Source organism: Passer domesticus, chromosome 1 (genome assembly GCF_036417665.1).
Source record: "Passer domesticus isolate bPasDom1 chromosome 1, bPasDom1.hap1, whole genome shotgun sequence".
Classification (NCBI taxonomy): Eukaryota; Metazoa; Chordata; class Aves; order Passeriformes; family Passeridae; genus Passer; species Passer domesticus.
This window is the reverse complement of record NC_087474.1, coordinates 117,863,096-117,881,092: the sequence shown is the minus strand read 5'-3', so window position 1 is coordinate 117,881,092 and position 17,997 is coordinate 117,863,096. Positions and strand designations below refer to the sequence as shown.

General features: G+C 36.5%; 1 protein-coding gene across 4 annotated transcripts in view; it reads left to right on the top strand.

The window, feature by feature from the left end:
• TRAPPC8 (trafficking protein particle complex subunit 8) overlaps positions 1-13,306 on the top strand; it is a 52,007-nt gene extending 38,701 nt beyond the window's left edge. For 2 of the 4 annotated variants that reach the window (XM_064384948.1, XM_064384942.1), the window contains 5 exons: positions 412-513; positions 7,141-7,188; positions 8,511-8,656; positions 10,209-10,298; positions 12,269-13,306. In XM_064384948.1, the coding sequence (XP_064241018.1) occupies positions 412-513; positions 7,141-7,188; positions 8,511-8,656; positions 10,209-10,298; positions 12,269-12,503 (621 nt within the window). In that variant the 3' untranslated portion in view covers positions 12,504-13,306. The remainder of the gene's footprint in view (positions 1-411; positions 514-7,140; positions 7,189-8,510; positions 8,657-10,208; positions 10,299-12,268) is intronic. The other 2 variants (XM_064384944.1, XM_064384958.1) reach the window with 1 other exon arrangement.
• Positions 13,307-17,997: the final 4,691 nt, after the last annotated feature.

The following is a 17,997-nucleotide window of genomic DNA, read 5'->3' as shown; positions in this document are numbered from 1 at the left end:
ATAGGTGAATTTTTTTTCCTGAAAACAATCAGACTATAATGATATAAGCAGCAAAGATAGTCTTAGTATCTATTAGTATCTAGTATCTACTGTAATAAGTGTCCTAAATGGTTTTACATTACTCTGGATGCACTCAGTTCTTCTAATTTCTCTTTTGAAAGAGAAAATTATGAAATCTTAAACGAAGAGATTTGTTAATGCTTGGTCTTACAGAACTGTAAGAGTGACCCAGTCTGCTTTGAAGAAAAGAGTCTCATTTGAAGTAGAAATTGGCATAAATATGTCATGCTAGTCTCTAAGTTTTGATCAGTACAGCATGTTCCACCTAAGTTAGGGAGCAGTCAGTAATTCTGTGTTACGGATCTTATGATGGTTTCTGGTCTGCAGATGTCTTTGTATTATGTTCTGTAGGCATATGTTGTGGAAGACAGCAAGCAGCTTATTTTGGAGGGCCAGCATCATGTTGCCCTTAACACAGTTGGGAAGGAGGCCTTTTCATTTCCTCAGAAGCAGGTAATCTAGTGTGAAATTTTCCTTTACAATTGCTTTTTTCTCTAAATAGACTTAATGAATTCCCTAGTATGTAAGTGGAAGCTTTTGTAGAATCTTAACATCAGATATGTGTTATTACAAGATAATTCAGGCTGACTCCAGATTTGCTTAGTCTTCTGTATTGAACTAGCCAAGCCCAGTTGAAACATGAGAAAAGCAATATGCAGGTAAGCATGTTGCTGAGCTGTTGAAGTAAACTCTTCTTTGGTGCTTCAAGCAGAACTAGAAACTTGTTAATGGTATGAAAGGTAATGATTATTTCATAACAACGTTAATAGTAAAATGGTGAAGTTTATAGTTGTTCAGCTTGATTAAAGAAAACAGCATCTATAAGAAACTGGTGGCTGTCTTCTGGTACATGAATTGATAACAACTATGGAAATTAAAGATAAGGTTCTGTAAAAACATGGTTCTGCACTAAATTCAGTTTATGTGGATGAAGAAGACTAATGTTTAGAAAAAGAGGAAATAAATTTGTGATTGTTTAGACTTCTCCTGAGCAGCTCATTGCTGTTCCCTCTTACTTTGGTGTCATTCTTAATGTTTTTACCAATATTGTAAACATAATATATAGCTTTTAGTGAGCTCTTAAAGTTGCAGGAAAGAGTACAATGTACTACTTTTATCAAGAAAACAATACAGGACAAATGTCTTCCTATAAATACCATGCTATAATGCAATTGTGAATTACTCTGAAGCTGTGCATTTGGCTTTGGTTCTTCAGCATTTAACTATTTGTACATTGTTAAGATAATTTTTTCCACTTAGTTATTTGTGCTATGAAATAAATGGGCATTGGCACACATGTGCTCTAGCTATACTGGGCAGTACAAGAGGCTGTATTAATCTAATGACAACTGCCCCCTCACGTATTACTTTCCCTGTCTTAATGTATATGTAGAACAGTAGATGACACTGTAGACATCCAAGGTTAGGAGGCATAATACTGTGAGATTCTGATCTCATCAAGTTCTGGTTCTCACAAATGAATAGGAGGAGAAAATAGAAATTAATCACATCGGCATCCTAAAATAAACAAATTACTGAATTAGGGTAGAAATTCACATTTCTTTTTGACTGGAACTCTATTTATCTATATCACAGTCGATTTCAAATTAAAGAAATTGATCCTGTCACCAGCAACAAGGAGGATCTGTATGTACAATGTTTTTTTGAGGCATGAATGCTACTATATTAACATTCTCCGTCTAAATTCTCTTTCTCACCAGGTTTTATTGCAACTATCTTCATATAGATTCTACATTGATTATTGTATTCACTTCCTTGAGCATGAGGAGTACACTTCCTTTGAAACATTGTGTATTTTGATTGGAAGCAGAAAAGCATCTGCATTGTCATGCAGTTGAAATCTGCTATAAGAGTAATTGGTTTTTGTGGTTTTTTAAATAAACATGTAAATTCTGTGTCCTCATGATAACCAAAGCCCAGAGTTAGCATGAATTTTAAGAACCTGTGGTCTCAGGTTCTTGAAATTCATGGTAATTCATGCCAGGATTTCAGGACTGCTAAAAATTAAGAAATTGCGTATTCTCACATACTACTTTTTTTTTTTTAATTGGCTTTTAATAGTGTGAGTAGAGCAGATAGACTGCTCTGAGGTAGGAGGTGAGGTGTAACTAATTAATTGATTTGAGACTTTGTAGCAGTTTACTTTATTCAGTCCACATTTCTGAATTAAGACACCCCAAAATAGAATTAAATTAGTCTAGATAAAGAAAATAATGTACTTAATCTCTTAAGAATTGTATATTTTCTTTGAATTATCTTGCTCTTTTAAAGTGACACAAGCAGTGAAAATCTGGGGGGAGCAGTGGTAGAAAATCCTAGACTCAGAATTTACAGCTGATTTAGTATTTTCAGTATATAATTTTGTCTTGTACGCCTGTATTTATTCATATAAGTCATGAGCAGGGTTGGAAACTACTCTAGACTATTTCTGATTTGCCTTGTGCTGACAGAATTGAAGTTGGTTGTTTTCTGAGGACTCGACAGCAGAGGGAGATGGAGATGCATGCTTTTTACTAACACATGTGGGTTACCAGTTCATAAATGATAGAGGGCTGCTCTGATCTGAGGGAAAGAAAAAATTCCAGACTCTGAACAGGGTGTTACTGTAGATGCAAGAGCTCACTGTCTGCATTTATTGCCGAGTTTTGTTTGTCACTTCTCTACAGTGACTTTCTTCTTGACTTCTTTTGCTTCATGCTGTTGTATCCAGCAAAGGAATTTTTGTCTGTCTGGCGGGCACAGATAATTATCCCCAGTCCAAGAAGAGTCTTACAATGGACATTGAGGAAACATGAACAAAATTCCTCTCTCCCCGCCACCCCTTTTTTTTCTTTTAGATCTCTGAGAAATGGCTCAAATCTTAGCCAAATCAATCAAATAACTCTGTTGAACAAAATTAGATCACTTACTTTATATTTTGGTCAAATTCTCTGCACCGGTTGGCTTCTCCTACATTGTCAATTGTGGTGTATCTCAGATTAACTCTTTGCCAGCTTCTAAATGTGTAGTTTGTCTACTACTGTTCAGGGAAACAAAGCTTCAGTAAAGCAATGTAGTGAAGAACAGGAGATGGATATTTTTCAGCACTGCTGTGTTTAAGTTGTTCCAGCAGTTGCTGGTAGATTGGTAGTTGGGTGAACTGACATAAATTCATCCTCATATGTCTGTAAGATGTTAGACTGCTGACTGAGCCTCAGGATGGGTGGTTACTTCTGCTTGGTTACTTTTGGGACATTTAATGTACAACAGGCATGTGGAACAGTCAACAGGGTGCAATTATTCCTGTTTCACAGTAGCATATCTTGCTGTAGTACTTGATAAAATCAAGAGATAACTTCTGGTTACAGTGGGACTTGGGAAAAGGCTAAAATGTTTTTCTGGGTAAAATTTCTATATGTACAGACATATTAAAACGTAAGTAACAGTAAAATTCTGTACAAGTTCTTTGATGATCAAATTCATGTGCTCCCTTTTCTTCCCATGTTTGTTCAAAAGAGAATTAGAGACACTAATCCTTTTTCATTCCAACCACTACAATAACTATGGCTTTAAAGCTGTTTTTCTGTCACTGAATACAGATGGTTTTTGTTGTTTACACTAGAGTTTTTTTTGTATAACAAGATAGCACTACTTTTGAGCATAGGCTGCTGGACACAGTGGGCCTACCAGGAGATGTGACAAGCTACTTACACTTTTATGTTCTAGAAGTTTGGAGTCGTAATATGTAGTGTGCTGAAGGAACACTTACAGAATTCACTTTGTTAAAGTGTATGTTTCCTCTAGAAATCTCTCTGTATTTTATGGAAAACTTATATCTTCTTATTCTTCCTCTCATTTGTTTTTTTGAAAAAATGTCCTTTGGCTGAAGGTAGGGAAAAAATGCTAAATACAGTTTGTTGCCTTGAATCAGAAAGTGCCACAAAGTGATGTATTAATAATCACAGGCAACAGTATATGAAGAAAAAAATCACATAAGGAGTAAGTAAAGTGAATTGCTTTGTATAGAGCCATTTCAGGCCAAGTAATAAAAGCCCCACTTATCAATTCAGCTGAGTATTTGTAAATCATGGCTGATTTTTTTGAGTGTGGTACTGCTGTAGCTTCTGTTTCTCTTCTGAAGTGTGCTTTTTGGAATCAAGTTGTTTTAACTGAAGGTCAATTTAAGATTACACCTGAAATACAGCTACTCTGTCTCTTCTTGACTTCTCTGCCTTAAATTAGTGAAATGTATTAAACATCCAGTCACAGTTAGGGCTGTTGATTAATATTATTTCTTACTGCTCTCTTCCCTGTTTTTCTAATCTGGTGAGTTCAATCCAAAAGATTCCAAAAGAAAAGTGCAGCATAATATGGTGGGATGGAAGCAGTAGTGGAAGTAATAGGACATTTGACATGCTTCTGGTTTGCAGACTTCACACCAGTGGAAGGTGAGAAGCAGACTAGAGGTTTGTCATTTGGATGTTGGCAATAGCATCCATCCTTTCCAGGTGTGCTTCAGGACTGCACATTTAGTCCTGTGGATTAGCAGTGCTAGCCCAAAGTAAAATCCATAGAATGTGTATAGAATGGATGCATTTGGCGGTATTTCACTTCAGAAAGGATAACTTTAGGTAAGACTACTTCTTAAAATACATGCAACTTAGTGAGTCAGCAACAGTTTGGTTGGAAGCAGGAATTCTTGAAATGTAGGAGAGGGTAGGGTTTAAGTAACTATTTTTCCTATTATTGGAAGTGACATCTTTTGCTAGTTCAGGACTTTTTTTACAGAAAACGTGGGAGGAAGTGGTTGAATAAAACCGAGATTGTTGGAGTGGATTTAAGACTTTCCGTAAACCACCTCAGTAGAGAAAAAGCAAAGTTCTTAAGGGTAAATCAACATTAAGAGCTGAAATACACATTTTTCACTCTGTCAATTAATGGAGCAGATACAGTACCAGTTTGGGAGGTCTGGTTTATGTTTTTGCCATGAATGAGATATTGCAAATAGCTGCAACATTTGATCTGCTGCTTTACCCATCATGGACTGCAGAGCTGAAGGTATCTGTTTTCAAAGGTATTATTCCTGGTGTCAGTAAAATACTGTTCCTGGAGTTGTCATTTCTAGTTGGGAGCTAGAATGAATAAAGATGAGTCACATGTTGAAGGAAGCAACTTAAAACTGAGGTTTTAAAATGGAAATTCTCAGATCTAAAATGGGAAAGGGAGAAAAGCACATAATTTAAATGTCTCACTCTTATTCTACTGCTTTCATATATTCTGCTTTTACTTATACTTAGTTCCATTCAAGAGTTTCCTGTTTAGGTTTTCTTCTGTACTGTGCATACTGGTCCCTCATATTTGACTGAGCACGTCAATCCTTTTGGCTACTTGTGACTTGTGGTTTATGGGGCAAATATGCTGATTTTCTGTACAACTTGGAAATCAAATTACAGTGCTTACCTTTTTCTGGTGTGCTTAAGAGCACATTGACCCAGTCTCTAAGAATACTGTTTATGAAACAGAAAACTTTAGGTTATATAATACTGAGTATAAAAATCTTTTAAAGTGACTGTATGTGAAGATACCATCACTTCTGTCTGTCTGATGGAAACGAAGAACTTTTCAATTTGAAAATGTATTCCAAGATATTGAGGAACGTATTATGAATAGATCTGTCTGTTACATCTATTAAAAGAGCTTTTTCAGCTTTTAGCTAAGTAAAATTGCAGCAGAGAGCTCAAACTGGTATGAATGACTAAAGAACTGTTTCAGAAGTGTATATAGAGATGATTTATAGCTATTTCAAAGTAGCAAAATACCAGATACTAATGACTTTCTTGTAACACAAAAAGTGAAGCTATTGAGATTATTCTATTTGAATTAGAAATCTTTTGTCTAGATTTGAGTGTATTTGTTTGAAGCTGGCCTTTGTAAATGGCCTTGGGCAACAAGAAGCTTTCTAAAAATAGAAAACAACTTTCCAAGCAGCAGTTGTGCAGTTTGTAGCTCTCGGGAACATAACTGAGGGAGCACTGTCATTTTGGTGCTAATGCTTGTTGTGTATTTTTAGGCAAAAAAAGGAAAAAGCTTTAAAATGCAGCTGTAAAATGTAAAACAGTAACTAAAACACACACCCTTCTTCCAGCCTCTTCCAGTCAAGCCTCTCTACCTCTACAAGTTTGTATAGATGAGACAATCAAATTACACTATAACTTGTTTTTCAAAAGGGACAATCCTAACTGTTGATGTGGCTTTTTTGTATGCAGCTTATATTGGTTACTGGAGCTTGTGACACTTCTGGAGGCTTTACAAAGAACCACATTGGGTCAGCAAGCAGATTTTAGGTGTCAGAATTTCTTTTTTTTTTTTTTTTTGGGGGGGGGGGTGGGGGGTGTTTGTTTTTTGTTTTATGTTAAAAGGCACTAGTTCACTTAGGCTGATAATCATGGAGGTCAGCAACAAAATATCACCTGTTCAGTTCTTGATTTTTCTTTTGCTTTGTTTGTGAGTATAAGGCTGTTACTGCTTGGTGTATATTCTTGAAGGGAAGGTACGGATGCCAAGTAGGTATGGGCTTTTGGTTTGGATTTTTAAAGCGTTGATCCAGTTTCACAAGCTCCAGAGTAGGGCAGGACTTTAATGCATCCTTAAACTTAACGTTTATTAGCAGTCTCTAGGTAGCTTTCTGATCTATATGTGCATCTTCTTGGTTATTGTTTGGAAGTCCTTAATTCTTTCTTGAACCATTCATTAGGTAAGAGAAAAATGGGCTAAATATTGTATCTTAGCCTTTGTTCTAGGTACACAATCACAAAAAGCCTAGAGTCTGAGCAGCTAAACTTGGAGAGACAGACATATTTTCTGTCTCTGACACTCAGAAGGTGGCTGGATTTAAGGTTTAGCTCTGCTGGAAAATGATTAATTTTGCTGCTTTCCAGTCCTTCATATGAGGTGTAGTATTAGAACTGAAGGTTTGAAGTGTTAACAGCACTCTGCACTTTCACCAGTAAATGTTTCTGCTGCATTTCATGATGTTCTTGTCTACTTGTAGAGGTAAATATTCGTATTTGTCTTTTGTAGGGTTTTAAAAAAATACTCGGGAATTCTGATTGGGAGGACTTGGAACAGGTAATTGACTCTAGGGCAAACTACAGTATGTAGGATATTGCTGTGTTGTTGAAGGCAGCCTTGAAAATTGGTTGGACTATTATTTGAGGGGATAGAATAATTTAAATGAAAACCTATAATCTCTGCTGTATTTCATGCTGTCAGTTTGCATTGTTAGATAGGGTAGGATGGAAACACCAAGTACACTTCAAATATATTTTATTGTTACTATGGAATATCTTTTTTCTTCTCAAATTACTTTTTTTAAAAACTACTCTTCCTTTCAAAGGGAAGACTTACAAGCCTGTGAAAACATTTGGTGTCTTCCTGGTATTATCAGCGCAGTGACTAAGGTGTTTGCACACATTTCCAAACGCCCAGTGTGTTTCATTTTTAAGTCAGGTTTCATTGCCTGTACTGTTTCTTTTCAACTTAAAAGGTACAATTTATCAGCTTTTAATGAAAAGTATTAACTTCATTATACTGTACCAACTTACTTGTGGCTTTTTAAAAATCTTGTTTCATGTGTTTTTAGTAGGCAGTGACATTTACTGCTGCAAATTCTTTTTTTCCTTTAAAGATGGATTTTCTGCAGAGTAGGTTCATAAGGAGGTACTAAAGGGCAGCCCCTTCCTGAATAAATACTGCTCACAAACCAGATTAGATTATGTTGGACAGAAATGCTGCACCAAATGCAGTCTGGTTGCAGCTTTCTTTATCACTTAATTTCTTCTGCTTCAGAGACTCATTCCATCCAAAGGGTTAGGGGGGAATCCCAAGTAGTGTGTTAGAGCTTGTCTTGGGCTCTCGGCTGGGGATGAAAGGTAACTGCTTGTTATGCAATTTCAAAGAAACTCTGTTATTCAATCCTTCTATCAGTGTTCACATGTTCCTGTAAGTTTCTGTTTGCTTTACTTTGGATCTGTTCAGGGAAACTTGTGCATTGGCTTTCCTGTTTTGAACTTCCTAGGGCAGGTGATGAATTTTTTTGTTGTTAGGTACAGCTGCTGAACAGGGAACAGTGTAAATGCTGTCCCTCTTCCCTAGAGGCCAAACCCAAGCACTAGCAAACCACTGCAACAATAGTGTGCTTTTGTGAAACTTGCACAGATAGTGTTTTCATAAGCAACTGTGAAATCTGTCTCAAAAGAAGGTAATAGACAAATCATACCAGTTCCTCATCCAGCATGCTTAAATACAAACCACATTGGAAAATAAATGTGAGCTTCATGATGCTGCAAACTTCTTTCTCTTATAGTTCATAATGGAGAATTGTAACTTCTGTGAATGGATTTCTCATACCTTATGTTACTATTTTCAATGTTACTCTAAATTTGTTTCAGGAGCTACCAGAAACAGTTCTCTTAAAGTTTTTTCGACCAGAAAACACACCAGTACCTGCAAGACCAACACAAGAGCAGCTTTCTAACCTTATTAAGACAAGTCTTCATTATCCAGAGTCTTTTAATCATTCTTTTCATCAAAAAAGGTTAGTGAAACATTACCTTTAGAAACTTTAAAAATATTGTTAATTGGACATAAATCCTTTTGAGAGATGCTATGTGCGTTATGATATTCAAGTCTGGTATGCAAGTGTGAAATCTTGTTCAATTTTTTAACTCACTGCTTCAGATGTTTATAGGTAAAATGAAAGTTTCATGTAAAAAAAGAATGGACTGTAATACCATAGCTCACAGTTTTAATGTTAACAAGTAATGTTATCAAACTTACTGGAAAAAAAAATAGTCTGCTCCCTTTGTGTTTATTTTTGTTGTCAGAGTAAACAGTGTGATTTCTTTGAGAAGCCAGACAGAAAGAAAGATGTACTTTTTTAGCTCAAAGGAATTGTTATGTCTACAGCATCTCACTTGCCAAATTAGCTGCACAAGGTTCTGACTTAGGTCAGATTAAAGGTGGCAACAGTTCAGATCACTGGGGCTTGTCTCCTGGAAGAATATCAGCATTAACCTGTCTCAGAAAGCCTACTGCTAGAGTGAATTGGTTGGAGCCTGTAAAATCCATGAGTCTTTCAAAATTCTTTTAATGATATGAACAAACCCCCTGGCTTAAGTTCTGAACACTAAATAGGTTGAACTTGAAACATGAAGGTACCTATTTAGGCTTGAGTTGTTTTATCTGAAAGCTCTACCGTGTTGCAGTTTTTATAACAGTTAACGTAAGTTGTCAAAAGAAAGGGATGTGTTTCTAAAATCTAGCATTTAAATGTTCTATAAGGTGCTATATTTTAATGTCAGTGAAGAAGCATTCACTTTTTATTGGTTATAGCTTCTAATTGTTCTTTTCTTACAATTCGAGTTTAGGATATTTAAACTGTTAGGCAATGGCAAGGATTTCCAGTGGCACAAATGACTTGCTGAGTACATAGAGCTGTTTTAGCTGCAGTAGTTTGTGTTCCTGCCTGTTGGTATCTTGGGGTCTTTCCTGCTGCAGCATTATTTATAGAAATGATAATAGTAATTGTGAATAAGCAGAATATCAATTAACTGTATCAGTTTTATTTAGTATAAAGGCCTACATTAAATCCAGGTACACATGTGTTACCTGTTCTGGTTGGGCACTGTTCAGGTTGTAACTTAGGGCCCAGAATCAGCAACTCTGCTACAGGAGGCAGTGCAGAAGAAAAGTATCCAGTCAAAGTGTGCCAACCAGCAATTCAGAAAATAGTGTACTGGACCATGTTATCCCATTCTGGAATGTCTCATGTCACACAAGCACATTTCCTGTAAACTAAGATGGTTTTTATGCTTTTTCTGCCCTTTCTCAGCTGGATGAAGGGAGGTGGTAACTTCCTTTGGCCCAAATGAGCCAATGCTGTTTGCCTTAATTGACAACTTCTATTATAAGTAGTTCTACCAGTGTAAGTGATTGTATTTCTACCTACAGTGTCTTTACTCTGGTATAATTGACAACTGTATATCAATCCCATGTAACTGGAATTAATTTTAACTATTTAGGAGTATATTTAAGACTATCCAAAATAACTTCTTTTTTCTTTAATATGGAACTGTTTCTCTTTGCAGCCTCTGTCTGGTACCTGTCACTCTCCTGCTTTCCAATTGTTCCCAGGCTGTTGTAGATGTGATGATTGATTTGCGGCATAAACCAACAAGGTAGTGTGCAAATGTTAATAAACCAGTATTTTTTAAGAACCCTTCCTAGCTTGGGGAGTCTTGTAATATTTTAATATATTGAATATCTAGAGTAGGATTTTTTCAACAGTGGCTTCTTTGAAAGAATGAAAGTTGATAAAGGGTTCATACAGTTAACTGTAAGTCTTCAGTCTCTGCTAAGACAGGGCCTTTAATTCTGTCTCTTGAATAGTTAAAACTCAGCAGATTTTTCCTAGAGAAAGGCAAATGCTTTTCCACTAGTGAAATAGGAGCTTCACCAACTTCTATTAAACATAAGTTGTTAGGTTTTCATTTTTAAAATTCTGAAACAGCAACTTCCTCCCGCAATTTGGCTTAGTGTCAAGTTTCAGAGAACCTTGGATCCATTTTTAAGACTTCCTCTACGTTTAGCACCTGATCCTTATGACTGCCTTTTTGCTTAGTAGTGTAGTATGTGGGAAAATATTAGCCTTGAGGAAGTGTTCATTAATTGCTTCTAAAAGTTTTACTGAAGAATTTTTGTGGGATAGAGAATTCAGTACCATGATATCTATACCATTGTAATTCTGAGACTTCTGTTTAAACAAAGCAACTACAACTCATGAGCAGTGCAGGTGACAGCTCCCCTTCTGCCCTCCTAACTATAGTTAACCTATAATACGACCTGGTCTGTTTGCCACCAGGGAAGGGAGAAAGATTGTGAAGACATTGTGGGGGCTCAGTCATGGTGGAGCAGTGCCTTCTTGTCACCAGTCAGTGAAGCCAAATAAGATACTAAAAGCCTAGAGCCTAATACATGGGTTCAGAAATAGAAGACAGAAAATTTAAGTGTGGTTTACTTTTCAGGTACAGTTAGGAAGCCATTCACTGATCTCTTGTTTTTTAAAAGGTAGTCATGTTGTGTTACATTGTGAGACATTGTCTCTGGAAAGTTAGAGTACTCCTCATGTACCTTGAAACTGCTTAAAAAGAAAGCCCCCACACACTCTCTCTTAATGTATTAGTGTAATGTTTCTAGAGCACCATCTTGATTATTCCTGTGTGACATGCAGTCTGATTTAACTCTAGCTTATGGGACAGACCTAAGAATGCCTGAAATAGGAATTCTTTAAACTGTGGCAATTTGAATCTTGTTACTACATTTAGTGTTAGTGTTATTTGCCAGTTTTGTAGAAAGCTGAGAATACACTGAGTTCTTTCATTATACATCTGTGTAATTAATGTCCTGTGTATAGTGTACAGTACATTAGGAACCAAAGAAACGCATTAAAGGTTTGTAATGATTCATCTGAGCTAAGGGGAGAGCCACTTTAAAGATTTTTAAGTGAGACAGAGAACATTAAAAAATAATTGGTAAGACCCAGACTTAAATTGAGCTGACAGATGGACATAAGCATCCCTAAATTTACCCAAGGGTACCCTAGGCACTCTGAGTCTGCATGTATTTATGTGTTTGGGGAAACGGGTGTGAGTGGATAGGGATGTAGTAGGAAAGAAGACAAACACAGGTGATCTTTTTTTTTTTTTAAGTTGTATTACAGTATCTTGATAAAATGTTAAGTGGAGTTCTGTCTGAAGCTATGATGGCAGCTGTTAATCCTTGCAAAATCCAGCTTTGTCTTGCTAGAACACCTACTTTTAAAGATAAAGAGGGTTTGCAGAGCAAAGATAGCAGTATGCATTTGGGGAAGGCAGTGATTTAAGGGTAGTGGTTATAGGCAAGCAGTCAAAAAGATTCAGCAGCATCAAAGATAAATGGCAGTTGGCACTCATCCAAGGACAGCCAGAATAGTAACAAGTTCCCTGCTGACTTCTAAGAAGTTTTTACAAAGTATCAAGCTTTGTAAGGGCCTGGTGAGGGTGGCACAGTGCATTCCAAAATCTTGGGAAAACTTGGAGGGAGTACTGTAAATTGGTAATACATGCTTCAAGTTTAGAGAATTAACATTTTAATCCTTTTTTTTTTTCAGCTCTGAAGCACTAGAAATACATGGATCTTTTACATGGCTTGGGCAAACACAGTACAAGCTTCAACTGAAAGGCCAGGAGGTCTATAGCTTGCAGCTCAAAGCTTGCTTCGTTCATACAGGTGTCTATAACCTTGGAACCCCCAGAGTATTTGCCAAGCTCGTGGACCAAGTTACTTTGTTTGAAACAAGTCAGCAGAACTCCATGCCTGCACTGATTATTATCAATAATATCTGACCACTTCTTGAAAAAAAAAAAAGGCACTAAAAGAAAAAATAAATGGGATTCTCTTCTTACATTGCTGGTTGACATTTTGCTGCAGTTTTTTTGAAATAGCACCTCAAACATCTAACTTGTTACTAAAGATTGTGTAGAAAAGAAAATAGCAAAATATTCAGATGACTTGTCAGTTTGTTTCTCAATGCAATGCACGTTGGACTGAACATACGTTTATCCTTTTATAATGTACTTCTTCTCTGGTAATTAAGATACTCATAACATAAAATACTCTAACTGCAGATCTGAACATAACTGTATGTCCAATGCCCTGTCAAAAATGCAGCTTGACTGCTGTTACAACTTCCAGCATGGTGTGTTTAATATTTGTGGCTGTATTAGGATATGATTCAGGAAGAAAACCTCACTGGCTTTTTCCTATCTGAAGCCATTAGTCAAGGTAAATCCCAACCCTACTGTGAAGTTCAATAAGGTCTCTCAAATCCATTTCTGATTCTCGGTTCTTTTGTTTTAAGATTTTGGTTTCATATTTATGGAAACTGGTGACTTTTCAAGGTTTACATAAAAGTCTGCCTAGGGTGTTTAAAAAAATTTGAACGAGTTGGAGTATTTTCTCATTCATCTCAAAACAGAATGCACTATTTCACAACCATGAGATTGTCATTTAAATTGTCACTTACTTTATTATGTAACTATAACAACTGATCTGTTTAAAAAAAATCTACTCAAGATTTTCAAGAAATGTATTATATTTATAACAAATGTACTGTAAATAGAATAAAGCATACACCATATTCACTGTATGGACTGGTGGCCTTTTTGCTTCCCTTTGCATACAGCTGTAGCAATCCACAGGTGCTGCTTCTATCACAGGACAGAGCTGGTGTATGAGACAGTGCATCTACCTTCTGATGCATTTTATTCTTTTTAGGTAAGGCTTCCAATTTTACTTGTGTTTGGTACAACTGTTTCCAGGACTTCAAACTTCCTGAAAGTCTTGGAACCCATTTACAGCACATAACCTTTCATAGTCAAACATAATAGGACTGTGGATCATGTGGCTATATGAGTAGAATACTGAAATATTCTCTACCAATGAATATGTTGCTTCAGGCCTCAAGTCCTCTGCTGATGTACAGCTTGAAGGAATAATCTAAAAGGTTCTTGGCATTGTAGCTTTAAGCTGTGTCATCATTGCTTTTTCTGTCTCACGCCCATTGAGGGAAAGAAGAATCATTATTGATGCCATTCAGCTGAGCTCTTGTAGGCCACAATATTCTAAGCCACAGTTGGTGTATATTTTAAAGACAGCCTGTCCAAAGCAGGTTATCAAGACCATCATGTTTAGAAACTGGATGAAGAGAGACCCTGTAGAGGGAACTGGGGTTCTCTGATGGAGGCTGCAGATGATGCAAATGGCAACTTAGAGTGAGATCTGGCTGTTGAGCAGTGGCTGGCAGGTAAAAAGCGGGTGAGAATTTGAGAATCTTTGAATGACAGAGCAGTGAGATGAGATGATGCAGGGCAAAGCAGCTCCTGGAGCTTCTCAGCGCTGCAGACCCAAATGCGTAAGCTCTGACGCTCACCTGCATGTCTGAGCCATCTGTGATTCATCAGTCTGAGACTCGGCAGGGGCTGTGGGTGTTTGGGGGAGGAGGGTCCTTGGCAGCCTGCTTTTCTGGATTTAAATTTTCCTGTCTTGGAATTGCAGTAGCAATGGTTAGCTGGAGACATGTTCTTTGTCTCTCCGGGTGTGTCATTAGGAATTCTAAGTGTGTCTTTGGGAGCTCTAAAAATCATGATTGCATGGGAGAGGAACTAGCATGGAAGTAGAGCTAAGCATGCCTCCTTAGTGGGTTCTCGCATGGCAAACTCTGTGTCCACATTTTGGACTCCAGTGATGATGAAAAACAGTTCTGTTGAAATGAAAATTATTCTTGTCTTGCTATTGAGTAAATAAGTAATCTGCAAAGGCATGCTTGTGCTTCTGTCACAGCAATGTTGTGGCTCACAGTAGATCATAATATCACATCTTTTGAGATATCTAGCAAAAGCTCTCAAAGACAATGAGATCCAAGGGTTCTTTTCTGCACTAGGAATCAACTGATTTTTTTCTGTCTTGCTACCGTTGCAACAGAAAACTTGCCAAGCTGGAGGTTTTGGTGAAAAATAAAATGCCCCGTTTCAGTCTGGGGAATTTGGGAAAATTTTTATCTTGTTTTACTTGAAATACAGAAATAATTCCATATACTAATATACATAAAATTAGGCTTTTCTTTTGAGCTGAGTAACCAACAAGTCTGTTCCTGAGATGAGGTGAATTCTGCCATTCCTTCCATAGATCGTGGCATGTGTTGCTCTATCCTTTGCTAGGGGAATAGAGGTGGTTGTAAGTTGCTTTGCCAAAACTTGCTGAAATGCTGCATTGACAGATTACTACTTTGTGCAATGCAAATGTGGAGTGATAGGGTTTTACAGAGTTAGTCAGAGTGTGCAAATCCTGTAGGAGATGACTGTGATAACATAGCAAGGTCTGGTGCTTTTTCTTGTCTCAAACAGCAATCCCCATCTGCTTCCTCAAAAATAGTAGAAATTGTTCTAAATGGGGTATTCTTCTTATATTTTTTGTATTGTGTACTTTTCTTAGCTGAAAGTAGGACAGTATTCTATTCTAAAAATTATTTTGAAGGGATGGTTATGCTGATAAAGCTGTGGAGTTTTCTGAATTTGTTGCCTTGTCTTGTAACCAAAACTTTTCAATGCTTCAAAACAGGAAAAATTTTCATAACTTTAATGCTCAAATTACTTAAGATAGAAACTCACTTTGTCTCTATCTGAAATGACATTATTAAAACCCTGTCTAAATATTGAGTAATGCAGTAATGACTTAACTAGCAGTAAATATCTAGAAGTTTGTAGCAAAAGCAGTATTAATTGCTTAACTTGTAGACAAAATGGCCATTTATTTACTCTTGTGGTTGGTGTAATTTTAATTTATTATTGTTTTCTTACTAGAAAAGTGTCTGGCAAATTACATAAAAAGTCCATTCTTACCGTGGTTTAAGACAGGTAATATTCTCCTGATACTCAGCATGTGTGAAAACCTGTGCTCTCTGCAGGAGTTGGTTACAGTTCCAGGTTTGGAAGTTTGGAGATAATTGGTCTTTGCCACACAGCCTGACTTGATACCAATTAATACAAAATCCACCGAAGTCCCCTTCATTTAAACACAGTTTTGTAAAGTTTAAAATTTGCCAGGTTTCTGAAATAATTTGCTTGTCCTGGAAAGACTGTACAGTGAAACAAGTAGGACTAGACACATAGGGTCAGTGAAAAATTTAGAATGAAAGATGAGGGGGAAAAATAAGTTTGTTTTTTTTTTTTGTTTCAAAATAATAAAACATTAACTTCCTAAGTAGAAAAAGGGCACTGAACCAGTTTATCCATTGCATTTTTATAACATTTTTTTCCTAAATAAAAGGAAATTTTTCCTAATAGATTTTCCCAGAGACTTCTAAAAATTCCACTCAAAATAACTTTTTCATCCTGTTTTTTTACAGTGATAGATAGAGAGTATGTAAAAAAATCAAAGCAAAATCAGAAACACTGACTGTGATGCCCAAAAATGTTGGTAGATTTTGGGAAAAGCACCATAGACATGCACTGGGAAGGTTATGGATAAATTGCAGTAACTGAGGTGTACCCACTGCAATGGCTTTAAAGATATGACCATTATAGGGAGGGAAAATTAACTTATTATTCTTTCTGTCAAGAACTTGATACTTGCCTTAGGGCAGATTCAGCAACTCATAACAACCTTTTGGTGTCATTCAAAGATTCAGGTAAAAATAGCAGGAGGCAAAAATAATGTAAGGAGAGGTCAGTTCTGTGTTCAGAAACTTATCAATAGCAGATTTGAAGATCTGTTTCTCTCCCACTGAGTCCTTACACAGAAAGCCAAATAGTATTCCTTATTATCCCTCATATCATATAGGTCATTGGTAATTATTACTGACTCTCAGGATCCAAGACTTGAAGCTAGCAAAGGAAATGAGCACCAATTCATTTCCAGGTTTGATAGTAACTAGTTTTTGTTCAGATACAAATACTCTAGTGACCTCTGCCTTGAAACATCAACTTTCCACCAAAAAAAATATTTAGTTTTGTTTACTAAATAAATCTGGACTCCTTCTGGAGATGTATTTCTTCCCTCTGGATGGGAAAAGTACCTAAGCTGTTAAGTACAATTTCATGATGTTTTTGAAAAAGTTCTTAGTGTTAGGAAATTCTGCTGTTTCTAGAAGCATAAACTTAGCTGCATTTTGATGTTGTTTTTGTGATAGGATTTTGCCAAGTCCAGTAGCAGAATAGAGGTTCAAAGTAGCTGTTCTTTGGCAGTTGCTCAAATTGTGTGCTGCTCCAGAAGAAATATATAAAGTTCCAAGATAAAAATAGAAGAGTTTCAAGTTTGGATTCACTGACATAGTGAATTTCTGCAGAAAAAATACTTGAATACCCATGGCCAGTGTGGGTCCCACTGCATGGACTGTATTTTGAGCTGTTACCAAATTTGTTTCCCTGTGTAACACAGAGACATACATGTTTAGCATGTTTGTTAAGATAAAAAGAGAGTATAATTAAGTTGTGAGAAAAATTCTGTCAGAGTGCTAGAGTGACTGGAACATGCCTTGGAAAAGAGGATAATGGAATAATGAAAATGGAAAGAAAAAAGGTTGTTTTTCATTATTTAAACCTGAGGTCACATTTTAAAGATCTGATTTGCAGAAACCACACAATGTAAAGAATCTGGGCACTATACCAAAGCTTTCTTACTGGTCTAAAGTTAAAATTTCCCTCCTATGACTAAACTACAGAATCATCATTTTTGTTATTCTTCAGCTGTAAATGTAAGTACAGCTGCCTTACTGAAAAGCCATCACCCTGCCTGTGAGACTGCCTGGAAAATGGAAACATGTGGTGCAACGACAGCCACAGTCAGATTAATGGGGGCAGAACTTTTAATATTGTTGTCTTTAATTCAGAATCTACTGTGACACAGAGCTGTCTGCACCAAAGGTGTCACCCAGCCCAGGTGTATCAGAAGTCAGGTCACTGAATTGCAATGAATGCAGTAGAGACTCCTGGATGTTTTTCACTTATTACGCTCTTGCTCCAGTGAGATAAGGGATTATTTCTGAATATACTAAAATATAAAGATGTTTGCAGTAATGGAAATCCACTGAGGGAACTTCAGTCTTTCTTCATATGCTCATTGCCTTTTCTTCAGTCTCTTGAACAATTTCATGAAAAAAATTATTCTTATAGAGTAAAAGCTTGACTGGAACAGAAGATAATTTTTTCAACACTTCTGTTTTTAAAACTGTGAGTACAGATTAAACACTGAGTGTTTCCTGATCCTATTTAACTCAAGATTTATTTACTACACATTTCTAGTTTACAGGAGTAAATAATTAATTTGTAAAATGTCACTTGG